This window comes from Hemibagrus wyckioides, linkage group LG07 (genome assembly GCF_019097595.1).
Source record: "Hemibagrus wyckioides isolate EC202008001 linkage group LG07, SWU_Hwy_1.0, whole genome shotgun sequence".
NCBI classification, from domain to species: domain Eukaryota; kingdom Metazoa; phylum Chordata; class Actinopteri; order Siluriformes; family Bagridae; genus Hemibagrus; species Hemibagrus wyckioides.
In genome coordinates, this window is record NC_080716.1 from 12,882,205 (window position 1) to 12,894,911 (window position 12,707).

The window sequence follows — 12,707 nt, forward strand, 5'->3', positions numbered from 1 at the left end:
TTCAAAAATCATGATCTCTGCTTATTCCTCATTAGTATACTTCCAACAGATTAAGCTAGTTATTTATCCTATAGTATAATGCATGATCATTCTTGTTTATAAGATGACTGCACTGTTTTCATATTTCAGAGGTGATATAAATCCGATGTAGGTGATTAAACATTGAATTTAAAATGAATCATTTCTTAAATATTTTTTTAAAGAATGTACCAAAATTGCTGAGATACATATCTACCCCTTCACAAACGCCAGGATCTATAGATATACTGTGAATTAACAATTACATGTCCTCCTGCTAGCTGTAATATCTATCCAGCTAGTAAACTAGCTCACATTTGTCACAAGGAGACATTTCCGTATTCAAGTATTCAAGTCTGAATTTACCACTTATATTACTTAAATCAGTCACAACAAAAAATTTTGACGTCTATCAGAAGTTATCATCTAACGAAGTGGCGCTGGACCAAGGCCAGGAAGATAGCGGAAGACCTCAGCCATCCAGACACTTGACTCTGCTCTCTGTTGTGGTCAAGAAAAAGCAAGCACAGGGAGAATGAGGAGGAGCTTCCTCCCACAGAGGAGATAACCCTACCTTCTTGGAGTCTTGATTCTTATCACAAAGGTAACCAGGAGGTAAATTAGCAGAAACAGGAAGCTGGAGCTCTGAAGACTGTATCCTCCCATCTTTTAGCAGTGGTACCCAGGAATATCCCACTGCAATGCAATATTGAGTATTTGATGGGCTAGTTTAATAATGAAGGTTAATATGTACACACATTATATATGCACATACATACACACAATCTTACCCAGTGTCTCTACTCCTTCTCTTTTCTTGGAGCTGGCTTTGTTACTGAGCTCACAGCTGATGTGATAGAAGGTGAAGAGAATGTGATGCTTCTCATGAACGTGGATTGGCAGCTCAATTTTGATCTACACAAAGCAAAGAGTCATAAGAGATCTACTTTTGCACTGTAATCAGGAACATATTATAGTAATCCTTATACTGTAGTCCTTAAACTATATTCAGTTAGCTTCATTCTTAAACCTCCATGGCTACAATCCTATTCTGTTCCCTAACAGATCGTCATTAACTCAAGCAGTACAAATCTCCCACTTTCCACAAGGTGGCAGTCATAAAACAGTCTTTAAATGCCAGAGCATGTGATCGGGGTGTGATACCACTTCCTGATGGCTTCAGTAATAGAGTAGTCCTGTATCTAAAAACCATGCCTTCGTTTGAGAATGGGAGTCTTGTGTCTTGTAACCAGAATAAACAAAAATGACCTTTGTATTTATTCACTGTTCATGTAAGCGTAAGACATCTGATTTAATATGCTGGTAAATATACCCCAGTACTTCTCTATTTCCTTGAGGTGAATTATGTTTCAGTTATGGTTACTGCTAAGAGGAAATAGTTTGGGGGTTTTTTTTAGCAAAAAGGAAGAATAAAGAGAAAGTCTGACATCATTTCACGGATTCCACACACAATCAAATCACACATACACAAAACAATGATCAAGCTTCAATACACCATTTTCTCAATGACAAGCTTAACATTGGATTATTTGATTCATATCTGACACTGTAGATATAAATAATGAATATTACCTCATTGTAAAAGTCTGGGCTTTGGTTGTGATGCAGCACAGCAGCAAAAGCACTAGTGGTGAACAATGGCTCCCCTGGCTTTCCATAAATACACTGGAATAGATCGATTAACATTCAGCTACATGGCTCAACAGGAACTCTTTATTTATTCTGACCAGCTATACAGATGGAGATTTCTTTTAAGTTAGAGTACTTCTTTCTTCAAGAGTTCACTGAGATTCTGAATCCTAATCCTCTCTGTAGAAGATTACCAATAAAGTGACTTTGATACATGACTGGATTTTTGCATAAGGAAATGTTTGCATGTTCATGCAAATCAAGTCAGAATTTAACAGCTAGCTTATTGAAAGACTCGGAATAAAGTCATCAACTCCTCTGTTACTGAATTATTTGCTGACTAAGAAATCAGTCAATACTGTTATAGCATCAAAATGCATAAATTTACACTGACCTAAATTTGATCCTTAATTTCTCCAAGAGCACAACTGTATAAAAGTTACAAAATGATATCATGCATCACAAAAATGAGATGTGGACACTACCTTAAGTGGACCTGCCCCCTCTTCATCTGAATCTTTAAACTGAATGGACACTGCGATGTTCCTCGCCTACAGACACACACACATGAAAACAATCACAAATAACATTTGCACCAAATTTTTTTCTTTAGTTTCAATAAATCAACCACTTGGGTTTTAGGAGTCACTAGTCACTAAAAGCCACACACTGCCACACACAGCCACACACAGTCTACAGCTTTTTACCTTAGCAAAAGTCTTTTGACTTTCATATTTGAGCTGCTGAGGATAGATATAGAGGTGATTCTTATAGATGGTGAAAGGGTGATTGTACTTGGCTTCTTCAGAGACAAACTCTTCTACTTCCATGCAGACTTTCTCACACTGCTCATCAAATGGCTTCACTGGACAGTAGGAGGAGGTCACTGAATCTAAACAGGAAAGAATTATGAGAATATTTTTGGCTTCATCTTTACTTTCCTACTCATTATAAATACATTATGTAGACTGATATGGATGTGATAGCTTAGTGGTAACAGTGCTGGACTACTGATCCGATCAGATGGTTGTGAATTTGAATCCCAGGTCCATTAAGAGCAAGGCCCTCAAACCTCAATTGCCCAGTTGTATAAAATGTGATAAATTGTAAGTTGCTCTGGATAAAGGTGTCTGCCAAATGCCAGGAATATAAATGCAGATGATTGTTTGCAATCAATTATTTCAATTATTTGGGATTATATCAATTATTTGGGATTCAGCCAAGGAGTGATACCTTCCAGGAATGTGACCTCATTGTGTGATGCTTTACAGCTACAACTTTTTACTACTGATCAGGGACAATATCAGACATGAGTATGCTGCTGTGTATGCCTGAATCATAATCAATACAAAATTAGATTGTGGAAAATATTTTTATACGAAGTGTACAAAACACAAAAGTGTAAATTTAGACAGAATTTGAGTACACATTAGTCTTGCATAGGCCTGGACTCCAAAGCAGCATTTTCTTGGCCAAACACTGACTAATGTAAAGCAAGCAATCACAGTTCGTTTTGTTCAGTGTCATGTTTTGGGGGGCATGAAAATGTAAAGCTGATGTCCCTTCATAAATAGACCAGTGTGCAACAGCAAATGAATGAGTCTATACCGTGAACTTCACATCATTTTGAAAATCCAGCGTTTAGTTGGTCCTCTTAAGCTTTCATTGTCACAGTTGTAAATCATGTTGTAACCATGACGGATTTCTTCTTCCATTAGGGAAGTAGACTGTTGCAAATGCTTTGTTTCCAGAAAGACCGTTAAAAAACCCGACACACATGTCTCCCGTAGAATCCAACCAACCAGATGAGGCTAGGTACATTACTTAACATATAATTAATATCTACAGCCCAGATTTTTACCTTATTTTACTTCTGCTAATGATGCAGAGGTCTTAGGGTCTGTATAATGGATATATTAATAGCCTCACAAGCATTCAACATGTTTTTAAAGAAATAATGTCTCTAAACCCAAAACGGTTTGACAAACTAATGTGGAAAAAAAACAAAAACAAAAGAAAGCAATATAAATTACTGCAAGGACTGGATGTACAATCACAGACAGATATTTTCTTTGCTTTTTGTTCCTACACTGTGAAGCTGTGAGCTAGAGACTTACTTGGCAAGTCTGGAGGCACACATTCGACGGTGACATTCAATTGTCCTGGGATTATTTGCAGCTTACTTTTTTCTGGTCTACAAGAAAACATTGTTTAAATTATTGAACAAACACAGGAGAACAGGTCTACTGCAAAAAAAACCCCACATATACAGCATACACACTCACTTCCTGCTGTCGATCAGTAGTTTGATAAGGTCTTCTGTAGAGATCTTACTGCTGTCCTGCCGATACAGAGGTGAAAACTTTCCTTCCGTGTCCAAACTACCCTGCGCATCTTTAAACACCTGCCTGGAACAGCATCATATTATTACGGAGATTGAATTGCAGAAGTTTTAAAAACAAAGAACAATTATATATATATATATATATATAAAACTCAAGAATCTGTGGAGCAACAATTCATCATGAAACTCTTTCAACAGCCTTAATTGAAAAATATATGATACAGAGATGTATTGACTAAATGTCAAAATAAAGACATTTTCATTAGTTTCCTTTTCTCCTTTATTTTTTTCCATGTGACATCAGTCATTGTTTGCTGCCTCAGTTCATTCATTTATAGAGCATTTAATAGTTGTCTTACTTGGCAGCCCAGGCAAAGGGCATCCTGTATTGCCCAAGCCTCTGGCATGTCTGCTTAGCAGTCTTCAGCACTTTCTGAACCGTCTGCATGAAAAAAAACAAAAAAAGCACGATAACAATTAGACTATATCTATCTATCTAGATAGATAGATATACAATAAAGCAAAGCAATACGTATTAAATATTTTTTTACAGATCATGACGTAAAAACAAACACATTCATATTCTGAATAATTGTCCACGAATGAACAGATTACAGAAGTCCAATTCTAATAAACTGAAACCACACGCGTCACCACAAAGCATTTATCCCTCCATTATCCCTCATCACTGTGTGTGCATGCTTAAGTTGTTATTTATGTATTGATTTATTTATTTCTTCCAAACGGAGCATTCGCACCTTGCTCATGTCAGAAGTCTTAATATAGGGTTCAGCGCAGTGAGTGATCCCATTCTGCAGGACCTTCTCCATCCGAGCCACCAGGAAGACATCTGCATGAGGGTTGGTCACAGAGAAGATGCCCTGGGGAACATAAAGACATTCATCATGGCATATCGGTCCTTTTATAATACATTTCAAACACACTATATGTAAAATTGACACATTTCAGATTAAAATAGATGAGGTTGATGATGCATGCTTTTTGCCTGGAGAGGAGTGAAATTAGCACTAGAAGAACTTACACAATTAAATTATAATTATGAAACATCTCAGATAGGTCACTGGACACAGAAAGCGAGATTATTGAAAGATTTTTGTGAACTATTTTACAGTGTGAATGGTTTTGTGCTTTCAGCTGCTCCCTGTTTGGGGTCACCACAGCAGATCATTTGATTTGGCACAGATTTTACGCCAGATGCCCTTCCTGACACAATCCTCTCATTTTATCCAGGCATGGGACCGGCACTGGGACTTATGCCACAGTGGCTGGGTTGGTTCCCTTAGAGAGCCTGGGATCCTGCTGCTGGACCACTATGGGAACAGTGTAAATAAAATCTACATATTATGAGTGTTTGTGTGTGACTAGAAATATAAAAATCTTAGCAGTAAGACATTTTTTAAATTCTGAGCCAGTATTTCAGGTTTATACTGATAGTGAATGAGAATGCAATCAATAATAAATCAATATGATTAATCTCATGTAGGACTATGTTTTATGGTTAATAATGCATATTAATAATGCATCAATAGAAAGTCATGCTGACTCTAGTGGAAATTAGAGTGATGACCAAAAGCAGAAACGATAGAAGAGCTTACTGATAAAGATCTATAAAGACTTGTGTTTACTGATAAAGTTATATACACTATTAGATCAGAAATAAATGTCTAATATGATGCAACAGTGATTTTCGACAGATCCATTCTAAAGAGATTTGTACACTCCTATAACAAATATGTCTGTAAAATTGATGCAGACATTAGACATTTGATTCCAGTCAATACCTGGATGTGTCTCTGTTTATGAGGAAATTGTTGTTGTTGTTATTGTTGTTGTGCTTTGCAGTAAGGGTTTGTGTGTATGAAAGTGTTTTGTGAATTCATAGGCGTGTCAGTGTTATGATCTATAACATATATCAAGATTGGTCCAAAATAAAATAGGATTTGTTTACAAGACTTTTTTCTCCATTCATCTGTTTTTTTAAAGAGTTTACATAGTCATCATCTGGAATCAGATCCCCAGGAAAAAAATCAGATGGAGTCCCTTTTCATATCACAGATGTTATTCTCTGTTCTGCCGAGTGAGTCTCTGGCTTGTGTCAGTTCCAGTAAGCCACATCATAGTTCCCACCCTAGCAGTGAAAGCACATGGCTGTCTCGGCACAGGCTACGATTTACTGTGCAGCACTGGCGCTGTTGAAGAAATGGCTTTAATGGATCAGAGACAGTATTACTGAGTCTAATGAATGCAATATGCAAAGACCTTTCAGATCACATGCAAACCTCAGGAGTAAATAAGTCAAGCCTTCTGTTTTAACTGTATTTTCTTTTTATTAATGTACTTGCTTACTAATACATAATTGAATGATTAACGTATAGATTGTAAAATCTACCAGATTTATCAATAATTCTAGCCAGGTCACCTTATTCCATGCTGCTGCCCTGCCCATTTTACACCTGCACTTCATGAAAGAGACATTTTACCAGTTTACATTATCAAAATACTACTACAGTAACTAATAATGCTGATATAGTTAACACCAATACAATAAAAAATACTTCATTACATTTTATGTATGTCATTTGTATTGTAATTTTTCACTTTGCACTGTCTGCCACTAATTTTTAAGCGTAGCACCATGATCATCTGAGACTAATGAGAGCAATGACAATAAATTTGTCTTCACTTGAACCTGGCTTGTATCACCATTAAACTGTCACACTGACATAAGTATATTTTACATATATCTATCAACAAATTCCACCAAATTATTAAAAAAAAAAAAAAATATTGCAGCAAAACCAGGCTGTAAATATTGTGTAGTGTATAACTTCCATGTCTGTTATTCCCGTTATACATTCTGTAAGATCTAGAAAAACACAGCTTCCTTTCCTAGGAGTGAACCATGTCCCCAGTGTTTACAGCTTATTTAGTTAGAATACTTTATACAACAGATACTCTAATCTGATTGGCCCGAAGGTGTTGGTTCATTTTCTGTAACAATACAATTGGGTATTTTAGTATTTTTGTTATATTCCTTCCTATTTTATCTATTACCTGTGTTTGTGGATACTGCTGGAAACTGTGAATTTCCCTTTGGGATGAATAAAGTATCTATCTATCTATCTATCTATCTATCTATCTATCTATCTATCTATCTATCTATCTATCTATCTAATACGGTTCTAACAGTATTGCCAGATGCAAGGCAAATTTATTTAAATGACTATGATCAAATACATTATTGTGCCATAGTAACAACAAACTCACATGAACTTGTATGGCTTTCAAATCCTGCAATGTAAGACCATTTGTAAGCAGCATTTCCCTGCCCTGCCCAGCAGAGGTCATGCTTGTTGTAGTGTGTGTTCATGGCAATTTATTATACTATGACGCGAATGTTCTTTGCGCTACATTCTGCTCTGACATGACTTAACCAAGCTCACCTACACTATTTGAATAACAACAACATGTAATTAGTAATTTTACCTCTTTTAGAAACCATTTTATATCCCCAGCTGATGATTAATATTTGTGCTTTTCATGAAATATACTTCCTGGGCTCATGATTTAAGCCTGACTTCCTTCCTTCTTTTTGCCATCACATGCTAACACAAAAATTTTTCAAACTGTGTAAAGTTTCTGTACTCTCAGTAGCCATATTTCCAGCCTTAGACTTTCTGCATATTTATTTACTAATTGCTGCAGTATTAGATAAATCACTTTCAGATATTTTGATGACTTTCGGATGTGTTGTTATGGGAAAATACTCAACTTTGTACAAATTTACAATCAAATTTTAAAATCTCTTGTAAAATATCCTACAAAAAGCCATTCACAATCTAAAGGTGAAAGGTTCACCTCCTACCTGAGTTGGAAAGCGTAGAAGAGACTCCGACACTCTCTGAATAACAGGTAAGCCCTTGACTCGGACTGCATCTGCCACTTCTCTTCCTTCTGTCTCTGAAGGTGTGTGAGGAGCCTCAGACAGCATCTCTCTCACACATGCTGGGTTCAGATCCACATGGAAATCTTCTGAGATCTTGCAGCCTTTGGCTACATCAAATAAGGCTAAAGTGATGAAGAATGGCTCCAGCTGGAGTAAGAAGAAAGCAAAGCAAAGAGTGGCATGTAAAATGATTAGATTCGAAATTGACAAAAGTCTAGGTATGATTTGGCCATTTCTAATAAGAGAATGTAGTACACTACTTAAAGGCTGCCTACATTGGGCCTTTATAACACATTCATAACTGTTGCATAGCACTACTTAAGGATTCATGTAATATAAATATTCATTTGAACAGGAAGATTAAACAGTTAGATCTTTTTACCTATCATAACTATGTTGGAAGTAGTTTTTCTTCTCTATGAACATGCTTATAGTTTTCCATTTCCATTGAAAGCTATTATAAAGCACTATTCCATTTCCAGCTTCATTTAATCAAGAAGCCCATACATCAGCTGAATGAATGGTTGCATGCCCTTTAACTAAAGTGGTAATCAATTTTGTATTTAGAACAGTGTCCTGATATACTAATTGATATATCCTATAGCTTTTCTTATTCCAGCTGAATAAGAGTAAAAATCCACAGCAAAGCTTTTTTTAATGTCTTAATAAAAACAAACAAATAACTAATAAGAAACCTGAACCTATCTATCCATGATGATGAGTGAGGTTTTTACTGTCATGAAATTTAAATGAAAATCCAGCTTTGCTTTATAAACTGCATTATAAATGTGTTATGGAAGGCAAATAAAGTACCGCCAAAGCTATTTATCCATACTGATACATAAAATGCTGTTTATATAAAATTTAATAATAGCAGCATCTTAAACAGTCGTATAAAAATGATTTCCATCTGGTGCCGCCTAAGATAAAAACACCAGCAGCCTGAATGACTTAGGAAAGTCTACTTATAAATATTTCTAAAACTCTCATGCCTACTATTGGGAGGAGTGCCACAGTTTTTCCAACCACACTAGTGTCTGTCAGCATTCTTGCCCATTTGCCATCCAGTGTGCTCTGCTTAGGATTATGTTCGTTACTGTGGTTTATAGCCCTGTCTTTGCAAAAGCAGTGTGTATGCCAAAATAAGAGCCTTCCTCATTCAAGTCTCATTCAGCCTGACTTGCCTGGCTGATTTCATTGGAGTGGGTTAATGCATATGTAGAAATTTCTGAATATATACAGACTAAAAGAGCATTCTGGCAGCTGCTGGCTTGTTATATATGATTCATTATAAACCTGTCAAATGCAGATGTAAGCTAAAGAACCATTTCTGCCATCAAACCATGGTTCTTAGGGGTATACACAAACCAGTCTGCAGTCAACACCATGATAGAAACAGCTACCAGAATGCACTTCTAGTCTTGATATTCAAACATTTCTGCTACTTAAGTGTATTGTGATGGTTTTGATGGCTGAAATAGTTCTTTAGATTATAGCTGTTGGCTTGTTATATAAAAATAAGGTTTAGTATAAACCCGTCAAACCTGTGCAACACACAAGTTCTAACAAATAAGGAAAATCAAATACAGACAAGTGACAAATTAAAGAGAAATGTATATAGGAATTTTGCTGGCATAGTTTGTGTCATCTGAAATTATGCTTATCCTGCTTCAAGGATGTTTTTGTTTTTATACATAAATCATATGCTGTGACCTTAGCAGTCACAGCAAATCAATCCAACTAAACACAGGAATGATTCTGTGGTGATGTATTAGACAACCATCATCAAAACCTCAAGTAAGGGAATATCTCCATCACACCACTAAGACACTGTGCTGTGCTGATTTTTCCTTTAATTTGTCATGTGTAGTATGACAGATTTGAAACAGCAGTTTCATTTCTCCTACATTGGTCAGAACTCCGTCATTTTTCTCACTGATAGAACCCTGCAGGCTAAAAGTCAGGTCATGGCAGTTGACCATAATACGACGACCAAATCGCTCTTCGAATGGCTTCACATCTGGCTCGATGCCTGAGAAATCCAGTCTCTGAGAAGAGAATGAGACCATCTCAATTAGACTCATTAGACTACAGACAGAGGAAGAGTATAAGACAGAAAGAGCCACACCAATAAAACGTTAGGGTTTAATGGCTACGAACCTGTGTCTCTGGATCTAGGAAAAGGATCTTCTGCCTAGATTCATTCCTGTTGATTTTATTGAGCTGGTCTGTTTCTCTGGCATACTGAAGATTAATGTTGGATAGAAGTTATAATGATGTTGGCAAAGAGAGAGAGAGAGAGAGAGAGAGAGAGAGTGCAAATATGCACTTAACAACTGAATCTTAATTTGTTGTAGACAGTTTGGTAATAAATTAGAGTAGATCAGAACATGATAAATGGAGTGAGTAATTTATATCATTTGTTTTACCTTCATAAGCTCTGGATGAAGACTCCTTCCAAAGCCCTCAGTAATGCTCTCTGTTTTCCCTTGGCTGCTGGTTTCTTCATCTGAGTGAAGGAGACATGTATACATATTTTGTAGTATAGTAATATAGTAACATGGAACTGAAGGCCCCTGTTGTGGGACTGCTGTTACTTAGGGCAATAAAATTAAGACACAAATGAAACGCAAAGTATGAACACATTAGAAAGCTTTATCTGTGAAGATATGCAATATTTTGAAGCACACTGTGAGTTTGTATGCTTTGGTATTGCTATCACCACAATCCCATCATACCCTCATATGCTACTGTACTAATGAGCAGTTAACAGATTTGATACAAATACAGTGAAACAGTCCATAAAAATGCCACTTAAATATATACTATAGCCAAATGCTCAGACTGTACTTGACCTTAAATTTTGCTGTAAATTTACACAGTCTGTTAGATTCTTATTTTATCCTAGTTTTTTAAAAGTGCAACAGATGAACAAAGATTAAGACCGCTCATAACCACACACATAAACTAGACAAGCAAAAACCTACATGATACATGAGACAAACAGTGCTATGACTGCTTATGGCTCCTAACAAGTCCACTCTGGCTTTAAAGGGGTCTTGGAGCACAAGGCAAGGTCCATGGTCTGATCGGGCTGATGATCTTCACTTCATGAGTCTTGGGGCAGAGTGAACTCAAATGTACGCAGGGCCGCCTCTTCATCCTCTGGATTTTGCATCTCTTGGTTGGTGTCTGATATAAACATTCCTTTATCCCGTGTTGGCTGAGCTGGTGAGACCCCCATCAGCCTCTGTCTTTGATTCATCTGCCCCATTGGCTGAGATTGTGTGGCGTCCCCGCCAGTTTCTGATATGATCTGGACAGTTGAGGACCCTGGGTCTCTGATGTGGGTTGTGCTGTGAAGGCCACCTTGTGGGCCTCAGACATTATCTGGTTCATTGTGTGAGCCCTGCTATCACCCTGCTGCTTCTCTTTGGCAGCCTAGACTCAGCCGAGGTACATGTTGTAACCCTCCTCCAAAATTTTTTTCATGAAGCCCAGCCAGGAGCTGTTCCAGGATCATCTTGATCCAGGCGAGCTGCCATTGGTTTTCCTGGATCTGTTTAGCTTGGTCTGACCTGATCTTTATAAACTCTGTTGCATCTACGGTTCGTTCTAGCATTCTGTCACGGATGTGATGGATACGTATGCAAGTGCAGAGTATTTTATTTCAAGTGCAAACAAATCAACATATAACACTGAATATTCCAGCCTGTGTACTTCACACTAAATGTTTTTAGCCAGACCCAATATATAAGTGACTTTGGATTCGTCTGAAGACCAGACTTGATCCTAGCACTACAACACCACTCCGACAGCTAGCATATTGTTCTACAAGCAACATGCTGCTTATCTTTATTTAAACAATCTCTGGAAACATTCTCTGGAAATTCCCACATTGAGAATTCTGTGATCTAACACCCCGAACATAGCTTAAAACACACTACAGTCATTTACTAGTTAGTCAACTACTTTTACTGCTGCAGTAATGTCATTTTACTGAGGTTACAGTGAGCACATGTTGTAGATGATGAAACAACATATTAGGCTTCCCAGAAATTATTCATTTACTATATATTTAGCAATGTTTAGTCATATGTCTATAAATATTTGCTCAACAGTAACTAAAGTGTGGCCCCAGCTAACAAAGTGCAGAAACACTCACATACACACACACGAAAGAAAACAGAACATGGACAGAAAGATGACATACAGCCACAAATGGGATACGCTGAAACTGCTGTGGGATATTTTGTGGTCAGCTAATAATGTTTGAACATGTTTTTGATAATTGCCATAGTTCACATGTATATCACTGTCACCACACACAACCTCGCCTACTGCAATTCAACTCAATTCAATTTTATTTCTATAGCGCTTTTAAAAATGGACATTGTCTCAAAGCAGCTTTACAGAACATAAGAAATATAGTACAAAAGCCTAAGACTAATATTAGACAAAAATGCCCAAGATTAATATTAGACTTATATAAAAAATTTTTTTAATGAATCCCTAATCTAATCTAATCTCTAAGGGTGACCACCAGCAATGTTCATGGTAAAAACAAAACCAATAAATCACTTTAATACAAAAGAAAAAAGTTTGTAATTTCTCCCAGTACATGCCAAGCTTCCAGCTGAGCTAAGTCAACTGTCTGAGCTTGTGCTCTGTCCAACAAAATACCCACAGAACAGTAGAATCCAGTCATGGCCCAGTCCCAGTTTGCCA

At 36.9% G+C, this 12,707-nt stretch overlaps 1 protein-coding gene across 2 annotated transcripts in view; it reads right to left on the reverse strand.

Annotated features, from left to right (window-relative positions):
• The window catches only part of dock11 (dedicator of cytokinesis 11), a 68,693-nt gene that overhangs the window by 41,899 nt on the left and 14,087 nt on the right, over positions 1-12,707 (reverse strand). For both annotated transcript variants that reach the window (XM_058394704.1, XM_058394703.1), the window contains exons 9-21: positions 10,409-10,488; positions 10,140-10,223; positions 9,887-10,027; positions 7,899-8,126; positions 4,771-4,893; positions 4,372-4,454; positions 3,954-4,076; positions 3,786-3,862; positions 2,376-2,560; positions 2,154-2,219; positions 1,612-1,704; positions 810-933; positions 593-714 (exon numbers count right to left, since the gene is read on the reverse strand). In XM_058394704.1, coding sequence (XP_058250687.1) covers positions 593-714; positions 810-933; positions 1,612-1,704; positions 2,154-2,219; positions 2,376-2,560; positions 3,786-3,862; positions 3,954-4,076; positions 4,372-4,454; positions 4,771-4,893; positions 7,899-8,126; positions 9,887-10,027; positions 10,140-10,223; positions 10,409-10,488 — 1,529 coding nt within the window. The remainder of the gene's footprint in view (positions 1-592; positions 715-809; positions 934-1,611; positions 1,705-2,153; positions 2,220-2,375; positions 2,561-3,785; positions 3,863-3,953; positions 4,077-4,371; positions 4,455-4,770; positions 4,894-7,898; positions 8,127-9,886; positions 10,028-10,139; positions 10,224-10,408; positions 10,489-12,707) is intronic.